The sequence below is a fragment of the Rissa tridactyla genome, chromosome 14 (assembly GCF_028500815.1).
Source record: "Rissa tridactyla isolate bRisTri1 chromosome 14, bRisTri1.patW.cur.20221130, whole genome shotgun sequence".
In the NCBI taxonomy this organism is placed as follows: Eukaryota; Metazoa; Chordata; class Aves; order Charadriiformes; family Laridae; genus Rissa; species Rissa tridactyla.
Genome location: NC_071479.1, coordinates 5637501 through 5657500, shown reverse-complemented (window position 1 = coordinate 5657500; position 20000 = coordinate 5637501). Strand labels below are relative to the sequence as shown.

At 51.7% G+C, this 20000-nt stretch overlaps 1 protein-coding gene across 3 annotated transcripts in view; it reads right to left on the bottom strand.

Annotated features, from left to right (window-relative positions):
* The window catches only part of PBX3 (PBX homeobox 3), a 114097-nt gene that overhangs the window by 3848 nt on the left and 90249 nt on the right, over nucleotides 1–20000 (bottom strand). For 2 of the 3 annotated variants that reach the window (XM_054220562.1, XM_054220561.1), the window contains 6 exons: nucleotides 18078–18319; nucleotides 12095–12285; nucleotides 9790–9925; nucleotides 2982–3147; nucleotides 1584–1696; nucleotides 692–781 (listed from right to left, as the gene is read on the bottom strand). In XM_054220562.1, coding sequence (XP_054076537.1) covers nucleotides 692–781; nucleotides 1584–1696; nucleotides 2982–3147; nucleotides 9790–9925; nucleotides 12095–12285; nucleotides 18078–18319 — 938 coding nt within the window. The remainder of the gene's footprint in view (nucleotides 1–691; nucleotides 782–1583; nucleotides 1697–2981; nucleotides 3148–9789; nucleotides 9926–12094; nucleotides 12286–18077; nucleotides 18320–20000) is intronic. The other variant, XM_054220564.1, reaches the window with a different exon arrangement.

The following is a 20000-nucleotide window of genomic DNA, read 5'->3' as shown; positions in this document are numbered from 1 at the left end:
GAAGATCTGCCGTGGAGCCCTCGCCACAGAGGCTGCTGCTGTGGGTGGTATTTCATCCCAGGCTTTCACGCCGACAGAAGAATAGATCTCTGTGTTTATTTATCCTGGCGCCTCATGTGCAGGCTACGGGGTCCAGCCTGCGAGGGTCTGAGCACTGTCAGATCTCATCGCTTACAGCGCGAGGCAGGACATTTAGCACCTATCACCATCAAGCCTATAATCCCTCAATTTACTAGCATCTGTTTGCCAGACTTACTACTCTCTCCCGTTCGGAGTAACAAGGCCAAAAGTACTTCTCAAACACAGGAAAAATGTGCACCCTTGAAATGGCTAAAAGTATATCAAAAGCACAGGCCTGGTGTCTGATTGCAGGCAATAACAAACACAAGCACGGAGTTATTGGACCATCTCTGTGCGAAGAACAAGAGCCTTCTCTCCAAGGCTATTACTTTTTAACCCATAAGGCTGAAAAATATAAAAATTCAAATCACTTATAGTCACGGTTCTAGGAATTTCTCTCGTCTTACGTTAACAAGACTCATAGCTGTACCAAGGGCTATTCTGCGGTTCATCCCCAAAGATGCGGTATTAAAAATGCTATTGCAAGAGTAATTAATACATGTATTAATGACTGCATTTACCTGACACCGTGCTTATGGCTCTCCAAACTACTGTTCCCCTGGGTACTCACGTTTAAATTATGTGGACTGTACAGTGAATTTCCTCCCAAGCCATCATTGTATCCTCCCGTCTGATTGATAACATGACGCAGGGTATCCACCTTAAAGTAAAGGGAAACAAAATTCATCATTCCAAATCTATTAAAACATCATCACTTACAATAGGCAACATTTTGAATTATGTGAGCCAAAAGGGTTTAGCATCTTCTATGAAAGGCAAATTTATCAATCAAGAATGACTGGCAGAATTTCAACAAATCCTTGCATGTTAAAAACCATACATCTTTGCTTCTCACACCAGCCAAACAACAACTTCCTCACAGCAGTGCGTCCTGTAGGTCCTTCTTAAGTGTCTGCAGCAAAGTGCTGTGCATATTTATACGTCTGTATGTGCTTGCATGTATGGGAAGAGATTATGGCGTATATACTGCATATAAAACATGGAGTTAGCCCTGTCTGGAAAAGTGACTGAGAATGAGTTGTATTTTAATAGCTCAGTTAGATGTGTTCTGATGTTTAAATAAATAAATAACTAAATAAAAGCTTGTCCAATAAATGAACGAAAGATGCTTTTAAAAAAGAAAAAAAAAAGAAAAGGAAAAAAGAAAGAAAATTCACTGGATTAACAGTGTCCATGGAAGTCAGACGCACCCAATCCCATTCCATGAGCTCAAGCCAGAGCCGAATGCATTCACAAAGCTTAAAATTTCAATCAGAAAAAAATCACTCTTTCCTTTATATTTGTGAAATTCAATGCTGGGGTAAGAATAGGTCACATTCAGAAATATGCAGCCTCCACTCTGCAGCGAGGCACAGACCATTTAATAGAGCCAGAGTAAGGTGGAATTTTTAGCCCAAACCCTACCCTGCTAGAAAGGCCCTACTTTGGGGCATTTCTCCTACCTGTGACTGCACATTGGCTCCGACTTGGGACCCCTGGTAAGAATCCCCATTCAGACTCTGCATGTTCATGAACATGTCCCCAGAATTTGGGAGGTTAAAAGAACCAGAAGAACCTGGAAAGGAAAGAGTTAGGTAGCTGAATAACAGAGAGCTGCAAATATATAACCCCAGAGACCTGAGGGCAGGGGAAGGAGAAGACGACAGGAGAGGAGAAGGAGAGGCAGCGCACAGCAGAGGGAAAGCTGCCGGCCCCGGCACAGGGCAAGCTCGGGCTGCAGGCCCCCCGCCCACAGGCTCAGCGCATCCCGCCGGGGACTGCTGCCGGCTCTCGCCACCGCACCGGCTGCCGCCCGGGAGCGCTACGCTGGGAAGCCTGGAAGCCCCGTGCGACCCAGGTCAGCTTCTCCCTGTGGAAGAGCAGCCCCTACAACAATGGGTTTTCATGTCGAGAGCTTTCCTCCGGTGGATTGCTTCATCGTGAGATGCTATCACCAAACACTCGGAGAAAAACTCATTTTGAGTCTGTGCTTAATGTCTCTTTCAAAAGGAAATGGCTGGCAATTTCTAATTAGCCGATTTATTACCGTCAGAGGAGGAACCTTTTTCTTACTTTCTTTTGATTAAAGTTTTTTTCCCCCATGGATCTTTATACCCTTTAAAAGTTGTCTACAACTAAGTCACAGCAAAACTTCACTGTAAATAGTGTCCAACACATCTGTGTTTCGTGGAAACCTTTGCCTCTGGAGCCCAAAAAAGTTACTTCCTCTACAAACTCCTCTACTAATTTAATGCTTAGATTTGCAAAATGTCAACAACTTGCTAGCGAGACAATTTTTAAATACTGCAGAAGAACATGTGGTAGAGCAACTCCAAAATAAAAGTTGCATCCTTAGATTTCTATATATAATATCAACTCCATTTCAAGCAACCCAGAGTTTAAATTCTAATTAGTGCATGCTAAAATATTCCTCTATTTTGTTCTTATCTTGACAATAAATTTAACAGTTCTACAAAAACATACTTGGAGCTCTGCCTCATTTTATGTTATTTTCATCGAATGAGAAAAAGCTTAAAATAGCTATGGAAACAAAGAAGCTGCCAGAAGCCCAAGCCAGGCAGACGTTACCACTGCGGGAATTACGTGGGCCCCACTCTGTTGCCTCGTGAGGCCGCAGGAGCTTTGCCGCCGAAGCCACTGGGACCACCTATGGCAGTGCTGAGCCCTTGCTGCGGTCCGGCCTGGAGTTCCATGGCCTTGGTACCACTCCCTGTGCCGCGATTAGGTCTGCTAGGGAGCTGCAGCCTTCTCAGCCCCACCGAACTCACTAGGGTGCCATCCAGGGTCTTCCTTTACAGACCGCCCTTCGGGATGCTTTAACGCACGAGCCGGGTACGTACCAGAGTTTGGTGTGGTGGGGGAGTTTGTCTGGTTGTTCTGGACGGCCGCAGCCACGGCGTGTGCTGCGGTCACAGCCGTCTTTGCTGCGTAGAGATTGGCTTCTTCCTGGAACTTCCCGATGTTCTTCTTGTACCTGATTCTCTTATTGCCAAACCAGTTGGACACCTGCAGTGGAGAGACATGTGAAGGGTGAAAGACACAAAGCGCTTGACCCAGCAATGCAAGATCACTTTGAGATGTCATGTTTGGTCCAGCAAATACATGCGTCCCAGCCCCCAACCCACCTCTGCTGGGTACTCCAGTTAACTAAGCAGTAACCGAGCATCAGTTAAATATTACTATGGATATGAGCGTGATCTGGCTCTGCTTCTCTGTTGGCAAACTGATGCGTGAGGGGTGACTCTTTGATGATGACACACATTGTGGAGCTTGCTGTAGCATTTAGTACAGCATTGTCTCCCACTACTATGAGCCATTTGTCGATGAAATCAGTGCAAGACCCCCAAAGCTGCTCAAGGGGGACCAAGGTCTGGTTGAGTGAGGGCAAGCAAGGAGTGAGAGCAATTGTTCTTTATTTTTGGGCTGGAACAACCCTGGCAGCCCACTCATAGAATCATGTTTGGTCGGCTGAAAATGAAAGGAATCATATAAATCAATAATGGCTGAAAAGTCACTTTGTCATCTCCCTTTGAAGATACTGTAGTGAAGCCAAGATGGCTCACGGGGCACCAGCTATTAACCCACGCAGAGGTCATGGCTGGAGCCGCTCAGAAAAGTTCATACAATCTTTCTCAGTGGCTTTGTTTAACTTCAGCTGCTGTAACAGAGCTCCTGAACAACAAACGCAGTGCGTAACATAGACGACGGCCAAGGCTGCCGAGACACGAAAGCATCTGCAACAACACAGAGGGGAGGGACCAGCAGTAATGCAGGCGGTTATCGCCCAGCCGCCCGGCACGGGGTGAGGCAGGGGCTGGGGGCCCACAGCTGTGCCTGGCCACGAGCCGCGGCAGCTCTGCAGCACCTCTCACACCCCCATGCTCCACTACAGCGCCCAGTAAGGCACCCTGCTGCAGGCAGGAGACAAATCCGGCTGTATTTTATGTAGCATAGCTTTTGTTTAAGCACAATTAATGAAAAGCCTCTAGCTTTTAACAGTAATATCAAAGGTACCTTATATATTCTGTTCCCTAGATAATACTCCACCGTATTCTATATATTGCACTTAATATTACCTTGTCAGTCACAGAAGCAATAATACATTAATGAAACCTAGCAAATAATTATTGTGGACAATCAGATTATGCTTTATTAACAGTTTCATAATTGAGGAATCTCTGTACATCAACTGTATTGTCCACGGATGTGTGCGAGACCCCTCTGTTTATGCACGCCCCTGGACCAATCAAACAACAGCCATCACTAATAAAGGTTTATTTAATTCTCACAGTAAAATTTTAATATCACCAGCAGCCTGGGGAAGCCTCAACGAGTGGATTTGCTTGACATCAGATCGTTTCCATTCTGCTAGTCCCAATACTTCTTAATCTTTAATATCAAGGCAATTAAAATTAATGGCCACTCATCCAGAGCCACTGTGGGCAGTGTTTCCTTGACATCAATTGTTTGATGGGATTACCTAGAGGTTAAACTAACAAGCAAGGTTTAATTGGAAGCAATGAGAGGAGCAGTGATCGTACGTTATGTTTAACCCGCATACCACATCTAAATGAATATCCAGAAATGTTAAACTATTTCTGATACTAAAGCGTGTGCCCTGTGCACCATCAGAGCACAGCATCTGGGGCTGCCACAGCTGCCCGAGAATCCACGGCATCCCTCTGGGGTAACGCAGTCACCGCCCAGGTCCCTTTGCCTTCCGGCCGAAGGTCTCTCTGCTCTTCCATGAAACACATCCGTGATGGGCTGCAGCAGAGCCTGCCATGGCCCGGGGACGCCGGGGCCCCGGCCGCAGCCAGGCGTGCACGGCCGACACGGGCGGCTGGACATGTCCCAAACAGGGCTCGAGCGGAGGCTGTGCCGGGCAGGATTTGCCACCGTGGCATTTTTCCTGTGGGGCTGTGCTGGCTGCCTGCAGCTTCTCCTCACACCTCACCCTGCCCTTGCCGCTGGCACCATCCCGGTCCCAGGGGAGGGCCGGGATGCTGGTGCTGGGCTGTCCCCAGTCAGCACCGGGACCAGGAGGAGCCGCGGCACCCTGGCTCCTCGCCCAGCCCCGCGCTCACCCTAAAAATGAAAGTTGCCTCCATCGCGAGCTGCTTCACAACACATTTTTCATTAAAACAAACTATCTCTTCACATAAAAAAACAATGAACATCTTTCTCCTCCTGATCATTGAAGGCCAATTAATTAATTGGGCTTAATTGTATATTACATTTCAAACAATACTGTTGCTCTTATTTATCATGTTAATTGCAATGTTAAATAAAAAGACAATAAATTATTACTTAAATCATCAAGATGCCTAATGTGGGATTTGGGATGGGGCAGGCCTGTCTCGTGTCTCCGCACTGGGTGATTTCATGGGATAAATCAGGGCTCGTTCTGCAAAAGACGCAGCTGACGCGAGAGCATCACTGCTGAAATTAGTGAACTACATGTTTATGGATCAGGGAAATTTTTCCATTCTGTTTCCAGGTGTTTGTAGCACACAGTTTACGTTCCACACCTAATCAAATGGCACAAAATGGAAACTTTTTTAAATCGATGTGGCACAATTATGGTGCATGATCTAAAACTAAGAATTTTACCTCTAGAAACTATTTAATTAAGCTTGCATCTTTTTTTTTTTTTTTCCTTGCTTCCCATATGAAGTCAAGGGGTAAGAGCCTACACATCCCACAGCCACCCCTGTCAATCCGCTCACAGAAACAGACTCAGAAGAAGCAGGGGCAGGAGGAGTGTTGAAAACCAGCTTCTGCATTCTTTCTTTACAAGAATTTTAAATATATTCCCTCGTCAGCCACATCCTTCTTTTGTTTGAAGCAGTGAAAAATTTTATTGCTGTAATCCACTGACACGCTTTCAGCAATGACTGTGCCCTTTCTCTAGCCCACATGATGGACTGATAGTTGTTCATGACACCCTGAAAGCGGCTCATCTGCAAAAGTATAAAACATCAGCCTCGCAGCCATGGTAAGGGGAGAACAGATGATACAGTTTATCTCCCTCGAACACGTGCTGATCGGGTAGCTCTAAATTACAGCCGACGATGTTCTCTGTTAAGGACATTTTTTCCCCCTTAGAATTACCTTTTCCGTACTCTTAAAAATGAAATTGTGCGAGGTGTTCATCTTAATAAACAGTTTGTCTTTATGCTTTTCTTGAAAAACCTTCTCTACGTATTATTTTAAACACCAATATCAAAACTGAAACCATCTATCTCCCATCTGCAACTAAATGATTCCGGGAGACAATTTTCTTTGCAGCTCAGTAAAGTGCTATGGCAGCAAGATTTCCAGTGAGCTGCTTAATCTGGGGGGAGGGCAACCCAAAACACTCACTAATTAAGTGTTTGAGGGAGAAAACGTTCTGCCATGAATCTGCCCCCAGCATTTACAAGGCCCTGACAGTACAAGAAAGAAACACCTTGGATCATCGTTAGGAGAGGCTACAGGGGAAGCCGGGCTCAGCCACAACAAGGACAAAGCCTCTTCATCGAAGATGAACCACAACCTCCAGGAGTTTGGAAAGCCATCCGTTAACATTCTTTTCTTTCATTTTCCAGCTCTTTGCACCTCTGGGGCGTTTGCAGCACAGGAGGTAAGCGGGGCACGGTGCCAGGCACAGCGATGTCTGAGGGACTCCTGGGCAAGGCAGGAAATACGTGCGCTCAGAGATTTTTCATAAAAGCCCTGTGCAAGGTGTAGCTCAGTCACTCGCTTGGATGCCATTGCTTATCCCATGCGATGCTACTCCTGCCAGTGTTTTAAATGACTGCTCAATTCACCCCTGATTTCTGGATTGCATCCTCTGACTTCTGCTGCCAACCACCCCAGCAGCGTGCACTGGGCTATTTTACAGTGCTTGCTCAGAGCTTTTCTGCTAGATGGCCTCAAAAATATATACATTTTTCAGTACAAAGAAAGACAACTCCAGCCCAGTTTGACCTAGTAAATACCAACTAACCCCACAGTCCCGCTGTGCGGCTTTTGGAAGTGCCTTTGAAAATCAAAGATTAGGATATCCATAGTATTCACATTTTCTGTCTGTGACAGCAGATCTATCAGGAACTTAAGCAACCAGATGATCACAGGCACTCCCTCTCTCACGTACACGCTCCTCTCCCATTGCCCCATTTTCAGGCTTTCCCACTATCCAGAGGTTTTCCTAGCCATTTATAACATCTTGCCAGAGTAAAGCTCCGGCCACGGCCCCAAACGCGCTCCTCTGGCAGTCGGTGCCCAGGTCGGGTGGTCAGTGCTGCCCTTGCTCCGGGCTGGAAAATGCCACCCTGCAAAGCTAAGGATGCTGCAGGCAGTGCTACAGAGGACGCAATGCAGCTACTCCCATCGCTCACCCAGGCTTCCTAATGGATTCAAGAAACAACTAATTCATGCTCATATCAAATATTAAAGAGACAAACCTATATTCATGTCACAGGCTCGCTGCTGCTGCTACATTTTTGGACCATCTGCCTGCTTTTTATTTCATTCTACAACATATACATTAAATCTTATCAAACAACCAATTAAGAAAGAAATCAGATCTATTAGCACTAGAAGCAATCAGTTATGGCTTCTCAAATGTTCCATCTCATTTCCTTCAGTCACTTCAGCCTTATCTAGATCTAGCTTTTTATCCGTCCACTCTGCGGGATCACTAACTCCTTCTCTGCCAGGCACAATTCACCGTCCACTGAGTGGACAGAAACCACTGTTTCTGCTGTGTGCTCTACCATGTCATCTCTCCCAAGTACATTTTGCCAGCAGAGCCAAAGAACTTTCGGTTTCTCCAAGTTGGTGTTGATGGTGTTGCCTCTCAACTACACAGCAGCTGCCTCGGCTTGTGCGGGGGAGATTTTTGGACATCACTTACTGGAGGAATTGCTATAAACCATCTCGTGCCAAGAGGACTGAAACCAGCAGCAAGATGTAGGGCTGCAGATGCCCAGGTACTCATGTGCTCTCAGGCTCTTTGGCTGGTTCCAGGCATCCACAGCAGCCACGGGGATGTGTGTGACACAGAAGAGGTGCCCAGAGGCCACCAGGGCTGCCCCTGTACCTGCTGGGGCTGCAGTCGCTCGCGTGATACTGACAGTGATGAAGGAGCAATGGGAGAAGGAACGAGTTTGGTGCTGAATTTACCCATAAAAATTCCTGCTCTTCACCACAGCCACTCATAAGTGGACTGGGAGAAACTGTCCCCATCTCCAGCCCTCACCTTCCCCTGGCACCAGGCACAGGCGCTTCCCACCCAGCTCAGAGCACGGTACCTGCTGTGTGCCGAGGAACGAGCAAGGAAAGAGCAAGGCATGCACAGGTGTCCACTGGCCTCTCATGCCACAGGGCAGTTTTGCTAGGGTTTGTACTGAGGGTGCGCCCAAAGTCAATTACGTAATATCAAATCTGGGGCAGCTGGGCGGCCCTTCATTTGAAAGTCTTCAATAAAGCGCCTGAATTTTTCATGCATTCAAAGGAGACCTATAAAGTAAATCTCAACTCAGGTCTTAATTATAAAGCTAAAGGTTGTGTTGCTAATAATGCCAATACTGCAGCCTGCAATCATTAATAGTTAACACATTCGCTGCAGGCATTGTTCCTCTAAAGGACCTGAAATATTGATAAGCGGAGCTGATGGAGCTGGGAGGAGATGGCACACCGGCCCTCGCAACGGGGTGGCTGGAAGACTTGGAAACCGCTGGTGAGCCTTCCCTGCCACCCAAGTGTGACCTTTCCCAAGCTGTATGAGCCTTATCTGCTGCGGGAATAATCTGTTTTTCTATCAAATGTACAGGCCACAGGAAGCGTAAAGTGTTATTTTGCTTTTTAAACTATCTGGTGAAGGGAAGGTGAAGGAAAGCTCAATGGAGCGGTGCCATCGGCCTGATCATCGCTGCGAGACACCAGCCCAGAGCTGTGAATATACTTTGGTCTATACAGAAAGCAGCCGTAGCCAACGACAGTGCACGTTTCTGATTGGGGAGATGCTGGTTTCTTGCATTAACTTCACAGTAACATCTGTTATACATGATAAAAGGAGCAAATCTGCCTAATACATTTTTGTTGCAGAGAAGCCACTTGTGTCCCTTCAGTGTATCAAGAGGCTGAATTTTTGGCTGGCTTAGAAAAACAACTTCAAGCAACCAAAGAAATTCTGGTCTATAGAGAAAGATTATGTGTTTGTCAATAAACTGGCCTTCCTCCGAAATAACAGTAAGTTGTAATGAATTCATAACAGACAGTAAGGGTCAGCAAGGACTCTTATTGACTGCACAGAGAGAAAGCTGACGCGAAGCAGGGTGCTAAGCTTATAGCCTTTTTATTTCTACCTTCATCTGTGTACGCACCCTCTCTTTAGCCCAGCACAGCCCCCGCCACCTGCAGGCGTGCTGCCTTTCCTGCGGAGCTCAGTCACGTTCCCTCACCCTGCTGAACTTCATCAGGGTCAATAATGCAAATCCGAAGGGGTTACAAAGGTCTGTTGGGGAGGGACCTTCTCCACATCACATCCCTCCGTTGGAAGCACATCCCAGAGCCCGGAGCAGACGGCAGTCTTGCGGGGAACAGGGAGGTTGACACACTGCCCGGGGAGCAGAAGAACGAGGGCCGCGACCTGCTGCTTACCTGTGATACTGTGATGCTGCATTTCTTTGCCAGCTCTTCTTTGGCTTCTTCACTGGGGTAGGGGTTACTGAGGTGGGAGTAAAAATACTCGTTCAAGATTTCTGTGGCTTGTTTACTGAAGTTACGCCTTTTCCGCCTGAAACAAAAAAAACAAAACCATGGCTGTTCTTCCCGATGCAAACAGGTCTCCAGCAGGGTCAGCTGGGGTGGAAGTGACCCTTGTTTCACATGTCCATGCTGCAGCACACAGCAACGCAACAGCAGCGCCTCGGTACCCTGATCCCGTTGGGGCCACCCTCCACCGGGGCTCTGGGCACTGTGCAGAGGGGGTGCCGGGCTGCAACACGCACATCTGGCCACGCAGGGATCTGCCTCTCCGTGGGGTTTCATCCCACGGGTGCATAGACCATGTTGTGTGCGGTGGCAGAAAACACGCCGAAGCAAAACGCGAGGCAGGGCGCTGAGCTGGCAGCCTGCCCGCAGCACCTCCACCCCCGAGCCCGTGCCTCCCGGCTGCCCAATCGCTCCGTGCTGACAGCGGCCTAACGAACCTCTTTCCCTTTAACGGCAGGTCAGCTGGGGCTTCTGCGCAGGTGCCTGGGCTGAGCACAGCAGAGGACGGGTGGCCTCGCTGCCGTGTCCTTACGGAGCCCTCACTGAGCTAATTGGCTTCTGCGAGCAAGCGGCTCTCAGGGCTTTGCGAAGGAGACCCATCTGCAGCCCCTCCTGCCGCGGGCCAAGCCAGGCCCAGGCTCTCGCACCACATGGGACGGGTACTGAGGTGTGCAGCCCCGCAGCCCTGCCGCAGGGTGAAGCCTCTCCGGAGCACGCCGCCCGGCACGTGCTCCAGCCATCCCAGCGGCGCAGCCCCTCCGGCATGGCCGCAGCCAGCCCGCTGCTGCGCACTCCCTGCACCAGTTACAGCAGCAGCATCTGCACAGCTGTGGTGCCTGCCTTCCGAGCCGACATCGGCTACACTCCTTCTCCCCAGAACATCCTCTGGAAAGCACCGGTTAAGCAGTTCCTTCGGAGCTCCCTTCCCCTCAGGGCTGGTTGCAATCAAACTGCCTGCGCCCGAGGCCAGCAGGCAGCCGAGCGGCAATCCCCAGCGCTCTCTTCCAGCAGTATCACGATGCTGCTAACTACGCTGTATCCTGGAGCAGCAGACTCTCTCCCTAGAGCTATGTTTATCTCATTACTGTGCTTCCGCTCATTTTGCCTTATTTACCTTCCTCCTTTTTAAAGAAATCACTTTAAAATGTGCATCTGCGAGCTTTACCTTTTGCAGTTACTGGAGCTCTCCATAGACATTTCCTCCAACTGTTTGTAATTACCCTAATTTGCCACACCTGCCAGTGACCTCCTTGTTAATAAAATTATTTTGCTCTTGTTTAGCTCCTCACAGCTTTCAGGTGTGAAGCAGGAGCTGGCTGCTGAGGGGAGGCTCTGCGTGGTGCCTGCTGCTCCTCCTCCCTGCCCTGCCGGCTGCCAGGCTCCTGCGAAAGGGATGGGGCTGGGGACTGACACCCCACCTCATCGGGGCTTCCAAACAAATCTGGCTGTGCCTGCAAACTTCCTCCTAATCCCTGTCCGCCGGCTTCCTCGCCGCCAGCAGAAAGCACAGCCTGTTTGATGCTGGTGGGCTGTCGGATGGGTGCTGAGCTCCGGCAGCGACAGGGGTGTCAAAGGGACACGTGCGCTGGCTGTGAGCGGTTCAGAAGGTGCTGCCTTCTCCCGCACCCCAGTCAGGCGACAGCTTGTTGGGAGATGGGCCAGCAGATCTGGCTTTCGGAAGCATCGTCGCCTTTCTTTCCTCGGGCGCGCAGCTGCTCACTCAGCGCCAGCCGCAGCCCATGGGCACGTCCCTCCCAGAGAACTTAGCTCTTCATTACGGGGTCAGTGTTTTGCAAGGCTGGCCTTATGCTGCGAGACATCGGTACCGGCAGCCATTTAAATAACTGCCAGGGTGACGAAACAGCCCTAGCCCTTTGCACGAATCCTATGTGACTTCCACATAGGCAGGGTGAACAAGCCACCATCGGGTGAACAAGCCTAGTCTCTGCACTACAATAGGTAGAAAAGTCTCTGGTGTCTGTGAAAGCTCTCTGAAGGAAACCCCTTTCACGGCAGCCACTGGCTGAAGGACGAGGGTCCCGGCTGTGCCGGGGGCAGAGCAGCCTCTCCCAGCGGGTCCCTGCCCACACAGTGACACAGCTCCCAGCAGGGCCAGGCTCTCTCTGGGCTGCCCAGCAATTGTCCCTTCCCCACCTCCGGAAAGGGCCGGGGGCGCTCGCCTCTGCCTTACCTGGCATCGAGGAACCTTGATCTTAAAATCATTACTGCTTCACAAGTACTTTGTTTGAGTTGCATCTGGATGGAGCTGAATTTTCGATGAATGATGCCCACCATCCTTTCAATCTCCTTGGGAGAAATGGGACGTGTCCGGCTCTGTTCTCTGAGAAGGTTCATCACATGTGTGGTAAATTCATTACATGCCTGCGAAGGAAGGAGAGGTTTAGAAATTGTTTTGTGGTGCCCCACAAGGACAGAAGCTCAGGCCTGTCTGCAGGGGGAAGGCAGCACCAGGGGGCTGGGGACCCTTGCGTTGCCCCGTTCCCTCCGCACACGCAGCTGGGAGAGCCGGGACGGTCCTGCAGCAGCCAGGGGAGCCGAGCGACCGCGGCACAGCTCCTTCCATGCTCATCCCTCCCAGAGCAGGCTGTGTCCCTGCGGCCCCAGCCGAGCCACAGTGGAGAGGAGAGGTCGGGGTGGGCACGTGTGATGGCTGCGGGCAGAAGGATGCGAGTGGGGACCAGCACACGCTCAGCGGCTGAGGGGGCACAACTGGGAAGGGCTGCATGTCCTGCGACCTGCCGACCCCAGGCAGGCAGCTGGCAGGGATAACACCCCGCAGCAGGTCAGGAGCTCCAGACCCTTCTGCGTCCCCTTAGAGAGTGGGTTTCAGCAAAGCCGTGCCCGAGCCTGGCCCGTGCCGCGCCGCCGAGGCGCTGGAGGAGGGAAGGCACGAGGAGCCATCAATTATCAGTCCCAGGCTGTGCAAACGGACACGATGATATAAACTTCTCCAGGCTGCATCATCAACAGACGCCGCCTGATCCGAGCCTCCGCACGACCAGGCGGCTGTCACGCTGGCATCCCGACTTTCCCCACGCCGGCTGGAAGCTGCCACCAACTCGGCTGATTTATGTCTCCCTTATCTCGTTCAAAAACAAACCCCGGGACTGCTGTTTGCCAGGCAGAGCTGCGTGGCAGCCACGGGGCTAATCCCTTCCCAGGGGTCAGCCCGGTACTCCAGCACATATCGAGCACTAACCTACCCCCATCCTGACGGAGCCCTGGGGACAGCAGAGGGGCCGGGCGCCACGCTGGCCTCCACGGGGCCTGCGAGCGGTGCAAGGGAAACTGCTCCCTGCTCCCGAGCCCATTCCAGGCGAAGGTGGAGGGACGCAAGGCTGACGCCTCTGCGGGAGGTCTGGGCTGCACAAGGGCCAGCCATCGCAACGCGCCGCTGGGCTGCGATCGCAGCCAAATAAGGCCAAAGGATTTCACTCTCGTGCATCTAATGTAACGGGCGATGAGCACGATGCTCAGCAGCCAGTAAATCACGCGGAGGAAACACTGCGAGTATCTCGTCCAGAGCACATACGTTGCGTATCTATTTGACTCTAGCTCCCCTTTTCCTCTAAAGCCAGGGTGAAAAATATCTACGTAATTTCTCTGACAACTACGTTTTCAGGGATTCTCCTGCATTTGAATAGATTGTGCGAGGGAAAGAGTTAAAAGTGAAAAGTTTATGCATCTAAAAACTCATAATTTCCTATAACATTTGCTGAACGTCTCACAACTTATTAAGTGAAGCCATCTATGAATGCAAATGCTGATTAGCAATTTGGCAATAGCCCAACATTCGCAGAATTCACATAGCTTTTCTTTAAACCAGTAGTTCATACATGATTAATTAGAACATCTCATTTATGTAGTGTGCACTTTAGCTCATTACTCTAAGTAAAATTCGTTAAGTATTTACATTTAGATAATTAAAATCTGGGTACACCCTTAAGAAAGATGCATACACTTCAGGCAAAGTGATTTTTTTTTTCTTTACACTACTGAAAGTAAATTACAGGCTAATTTACATCCTTGCAGCACCCGTTTGGAGGCAGCTCTGGCGAGGCTCGCTGAGCCTCGGTGCAGGGGCCCTTCGCCTGCCACCACCGCGCACACCGAGGTCACGGTGCCGCAGAGGCAGTGCCAGCTCACCGCAACTCCACGCCGGCGCGGACGCAGCGGCTCCTCCTGCCAGCCGCCACTCCCTGCCCTTCTCAAGACTTTCTGAGCTCCAGGTTAAGGAGTTCTGTACTTCTCATCCTCGCTTCCTGTTTGCATATTTTCTTTCTTTTGACATTTCAGGCAGCAAAGCCCGTGGAGGTGACCAGCCACCATCCCCTGTCGCCACGCCAAAGGGACGGGGACGCTGCCCTGAGCACCCCAGCCACCCTCCTCTCACCCAGGGAGACAGGAGTCGTCCCAGGTGACCCGTTTCTCCTTCTCCCATCCCAAAGATTTGGTCGGTGTGATGGCAGCCCCGGCGCAGCAGCTCGCCCACCCGGTGCGGGAGCAGCTCCCAGCCCCCGGGGAAGCGTGGCAGCCCCCGGCCTCGCTGCGTCCATCCTGCGTGTCATCTGCTGAGCTGCCGGGACAACCCTAGCGTGCAAAGCCTTGGGTTCAGCCATCCGACCGATGGCAAAAGCACCATCTTTGGCTCGTCTGGTAAATGATGCAGAGAGGCAGGTAATGTAGGCAGCGGAATGTAGCAGCTCTCTCCCCGAGACAAGAGAGCAGCTCTGACTGTCCTAAAGATATGGCTGAATCCAAGTATTTGGCACTGAAAGCACATTTCAGGCCCACAGCTTGTCACGTGCCCCCTTGTTTGCAGATCTGGGGAATTCAATTTTAAAGTACAGTAAAAATGGCAACTGTTGCGTTAAAAATATTTCCAGATATGTCTTTTCTATGAGAAATATTTCTCCACAAATCGAGTATCAGAAATTGCATGTTTCAAAGCTAAAGTGAGTTTCTCGCTTTCAAGAAGCAAAAATCTTTCCCTCAATTTACTTGAGTTGCTTGATGAGACTTAGTTTGGTTACAGCTACTTAGAGGGCTTGGTTTTAATTTATCTTCACCAGCACCTCCCATCTGCAGAGCTACTTCAGCGCAGCAGAGTGGAAGTAAGCTCAGAAGACTCTGATGCTTTGTCTTGTTTTCTCTTGTTTATTTATAGCGTCCGAGCTACTTGATCCCTTTTTCAGTACTATTTTTCAGGCCTCTGCTTGGTGCCCGAGACATTATTAATAATGTCAGGTTATAAGTGATGGCCTTGTTAACCTGCTCAGAAACCTTGTAGGAGCGGGGATGCTCCTGCTGGCCTTAATGCTTCATCAAGACTCCTCAGATGAGCGCAAGAAAAAGAAAGGAAATGGCCCAAAACAGTCTTCAGGGGTGGGCACCAGCCAGGGCTCAGCTCCGTGGGGCTGCTGGGGTCTGCCGAGCAACCACACTTCACCTCGGTTTGGGGGGAATTCAGAAGACATCTGTGAACTCAGGGAGCAGGTTCCCAGCTGCTCCGGGAGGCCTGGGACCCTTACAGTACTTTTGCCTACAGCAAAAAATGTATTTCAGTGTAATTATAGAAGATAGCTTTCAATATGTCATCTCTATTATAGGAGCTGTAAATTATGGAAGGAGCTGCCTGTGTACGGCCATTTCTCCCGGCGCAGGGCGAGGGAGAGCTGTGTGATGGCGTGACACACTTTCCATTTCTCTCTCTCTTTTTTTTTTTTTTTCTTCTTTTTTTTTTTTCCCCGAGTGCATTCCCCTAACTGGCAACAAACGTCAGGATCAAACTCTGCCTGGAAAGCATCTCCGGGAAGATGCTCTGGTTCCTGCTGCCGACTGCGGCAGCAACGCCTGCGCCAGGAGAGAGATGGCAGGAGCTGCTCCCCCTTCCCCGGGCAGGTGCCTACATGGGACCGAGCTGCCCCCCCTGCCCAGGCAGGTGCCCTGCACGGGGCCGAGCTGCTCCCCGGCTGCAGCAGGGACTTGCCTCTCCAGAACCTGCAGCGCTGGAGGCAGATGCAAAGTCCCGGCTGCCTCTCGGCTGCCTTGAGACAAACCGGCAGGAGACAGTTTGCTGCAAGGCTGGGGAAATTATCGTAGCTCTGTAGAGCAGACGTCGCTGGGTGTCAGGAGCAACAGGGAAGCGTACATGTTTCCAATCAGCTCCACCTCTCTCTCCTTCTCCTAGCAGCACTTGAGCATCCTCCAAAGTTTCCCGTGGTGTGGACGGATGGCTGTGACATTTCAGCCGAAACCTTTGTAAATGGAGCTACAGGGCTAAAAATGCTACCGCTTCCCCCACATCATTAAACTTATTAGAGTCAAAGGACACTTGCCAGGAAACGGCTGCAAGCACCGACCTGCAGTTGCTTTGGCCTCAGATGTGCCTCCAGCTTGCATCCCCGTGGTTTCATCAGACGCGCTCCTGCTGGGGAGTGCTCCTTAATCCCGCGGCCGTCTCCACCTCAGCGCCACGGGCCGCACGCTGCGCCCCACGCTGCCGGCAGAGCCCAAGGGTCCGCGCAGGACATTTGGGGTCCTTGGAGCGTGCAGGGGGGTTCATTTGAGGGAGAAGAGGAGATTTGCACAAAGCCCCTGTCAGTTCTTTACTCCGTTATTTGTTCACCACTTGAAGAACACAGTGAAAGAGGCGGCACAGACCAGGCAGTGCCGCCGGCACCTGAACCACGCCGGCCTCACGCCAGCCTCTGCAGCAGGATGCTGCACAGCCTGTGCCGGCGGGCGCCATCCCCCCACAGCTGGCGGGGTGGGTGCCCCACACCCCTCCCCACCACCCCATTGCTTCCGCCCACTGCTGGCGCCCGGTCGGCACCCGTCGGCCTGTCACAGACCATGCCTTTGCTTCTGGTGGCAGAAAAAAGCAAAGCAAAGAGCAGGAGACCTTTCAGAAGGTCTTCACACGAAAACCAGGGAAACTAAAATAAAAAGTTATCAAGGCACCAGGCCCCGCTCTACGCTGGCGAGGAGGGAGGGGACGCGTGCCACGGCAGAGCGCAGGGCTGGGGAAGGAGCCGGGCAGCACCGAGAGCTCTTCTCCTCGCCCTCGTGGTTTCCAGTGGTTTTATCTCTGCTTCCACATCTCTTTTGTGGTTTTGGTCTGCACAGCCTGATGCTTTGCCGTGATGGGCTGGGGGCAAGTGCAGGACTTCCCCGGCTCAGCTCGGGAAACCACCAGCTGATGAGGTTCGCTGAGCTGATTAGGCTCAGGGTTTACAAGCTTTATTAGGGCACCTCTGGGAGGCGAAAATGAAGACATCGCTTGAGGCTTGCGAGGGCCAGGGGTCTCGTGCCATTCTTCCCTCCCCCGTCTACTTTGATGCCATTGTTCATTGCAAAACCAGGAAAGAGAGGAGGCAGAGCGGTCTCTCCTGCAGATCACAGGGAACCCGGGCGGTTCAGCCCCCACCCTGCCAGCAGGAGCCACGCTTCGCCTGGCACCAGCCAGCACCACGCCGCAACCACAGCCGGTGCCACCAGCATGGCAAACGTGGCGGGTCACCAGATCCCAGCAGTGAATGTAAACCCCGCGGTCTCTGCGGCAAGCTCTTCACTCCAAACAAAGACATCGAGCGCCGGTGTCCAACAGAACCGGGGTTTCCATATTTCCTACCCGAAGTGGCAAGCCCCCAAGCCTGGGCCAGGCGCTGTGCCGGCGCCTCACCGCCCGCTCCCTTCCAAACGGCTATGGCCGACGCGCCGCGGCCGAGCCTTGCACCGGAGCCCGCGGGCTGAGATTGCCAGCACGGCCCTCGCCTGCCTGTGCTCCCTGACGCACCAGACCCAGCTGCGACACCGCAGCATGGGGCACGAAAGCGGCACCGAGTGACAGACAACTCTCCTCTCTGCCTCTCTGGGCCGGCTCAAAGGGGAGAAACATGGGCCTGGGTGTTCCTTTTATGCAGTTACAGACAACAGAAAACACTCAGGCATGCAAGACATGCGTCCTGGGTCCAGCGAGCGGCTCCTGGAAGCCCGACAGACTCCCGCAGCATCATGGCTCTTTAGGGGAGGGGGCGGGGAAGGGGAGGAAGGGACGTGGTCCGGAGCCTGGGCAGCGGCGGGCGCTGGCAAGCGGAGGTGCGGAGGAAGCAGCAGCAGGTACACGTACAACTGAGAGGCTGATGTCTGACCTGTTCATATTTCTCCAGCTCTGTGTGATAGATTTGTCTGATCTGGGTCAATTTGGCTCTGTAATCTGAGTGTTCAATAGAGTTATCTGAAGACCCTCCAGAGGCTGCTGCGGCTGCAGCTGCTGCCGCCGATCCCCCACCTTTCTCCGGACCTGAGACTCCTTCTGCCAGAAGCATATTGTCTAGTCTCATTAGCTGGGGATCGGGAGGGTCTTCCTCCTGGGCTCCTCGGATGCTCAAACCTTGGGCAGAAAAGAGAGAACAAGAGAAAACACAGTCAGTATTTCTTGCATCTGCCCGGCCGCTGCCCGCTCGCTGCACGCCTGCGAGGAGCCCTGCTGCAGAGCCCTCTGCCCACGGGGCCGCGGGGACCGGACCTGCCCACGGCCCTTCCTCCATCCCTGCCGCGGTCCCCCAACGGGCACCCTCCTCCGGGGCAGGCCCCAGGGAACCGCGGCCCAGGCAGGTGCCGCAGGGTGACGGCGGTGCCGTAGGACCCTCTCGGTTCCCATACAGAGTAGGAACGTCTTCGGGAGGCTTTTAAAGGACCCTGCAGAATCTTTAAACACCTCATTGTAAGTATTAAAGGAGTATTCGCGTGAGTACAGAGACATACGCCTTCCGGTTGTTTTCCAAGACAGAGCTAAATCTACGCAAGGCTGGCGTTACCCTGTACATTATATCACTTTGATGCACGACTGTGTGGTGAAAGTAAGTGCATTATTTATTTGGAAATAATTGATTTCCTTCTCATTTCCTTCCAAATGGATCTAAGCACCATGTTCTCTTACGGACACTTGTACTACTGGATTCCAACCCCTCCTACAAGGTCCAAGCGTTGGTTTAAAATGCCTGGGGAAAGAGCTCCTCAACTTGCTCCTCAGCTACAGGAGACTTCAGGCAAAAAGCTGGAGGTGCTGCCGCTCCCACTGGCACGAATGGATGCAGCCACTTCCATGCGTCCCCACGGCCTCTGGCTCCACACAGGTGGAGCTGAAATTTCACACAGGAGAAGGAAAACAGAGGAGACAGAACACGGAGCATCGCCTCGGGAAGGGCCGGGGCAGGATCGGGGTGCCCAGGGCCGCCCCGCTCCCCTGCAGGGCAGCATCTCTGCTCCCAGACTGGGGACAGACGGCAAGGAATTCAGCCTCCCCGGGCCGTGCAGGAATTTGGTTGCCATCACAATGCCAGGATACCAAGTATGTGTCTAAAATCGCCAGTGCTCTTGCACTGTATAGTTGGGAACAACATTTTAAATCTAATTTTTGTTTTAAATCCAGAATTTCCAAAGTGATGCTCAGTCAGCAGTCTCATCTGCGTCCTATAGATCAAGGCTGACAATTTGTAAGTTTAATCAGGTCATGCAGGCAGAGTGCCAAGCTGTTATCAACGGTGCCGAAAAGAAAGTTTAAAAATAATTACAGCAGTACAAAAATCACTAGAGCCGTGGCTTCTTGAATCAACATTTCCATTGGAGATGTAACGCAACCAGGTGCATCCCAGCCCAATTAACCTCTTTACATCTGTTTAAGAGCAGGTATTGGTGCTCTGGATAGAGCGGGTCCCGGGGGTCTGCCGTTGGCACCCGCCTGTTTGCGCGGGCGCACGTCCCCACTCCTCGCAGCGCTGCGGGCTCCGGAGGGGCTGCGCCAGACGTGGCAGCACCGTCCACAGCTGAGCACCAGCCACGCCGGTCTCTGCGCTGGCCGGGAACAGCAGCCGCTCCCGTGCAAACAGATTTCACCCTCACTGTCCTAAACCCCACGCACAGCGGGAGATGACCCCCTGACCGGCCAACCTTCCAGGCTCAAGAAAGCACAGCATTAATTTCGCTCTAAAATACACATTTTAAACCTGTCACTTCATTTAAAACTATAATTCCATATAATTTCATGGGAATAATAAAAATGTCTCATCATC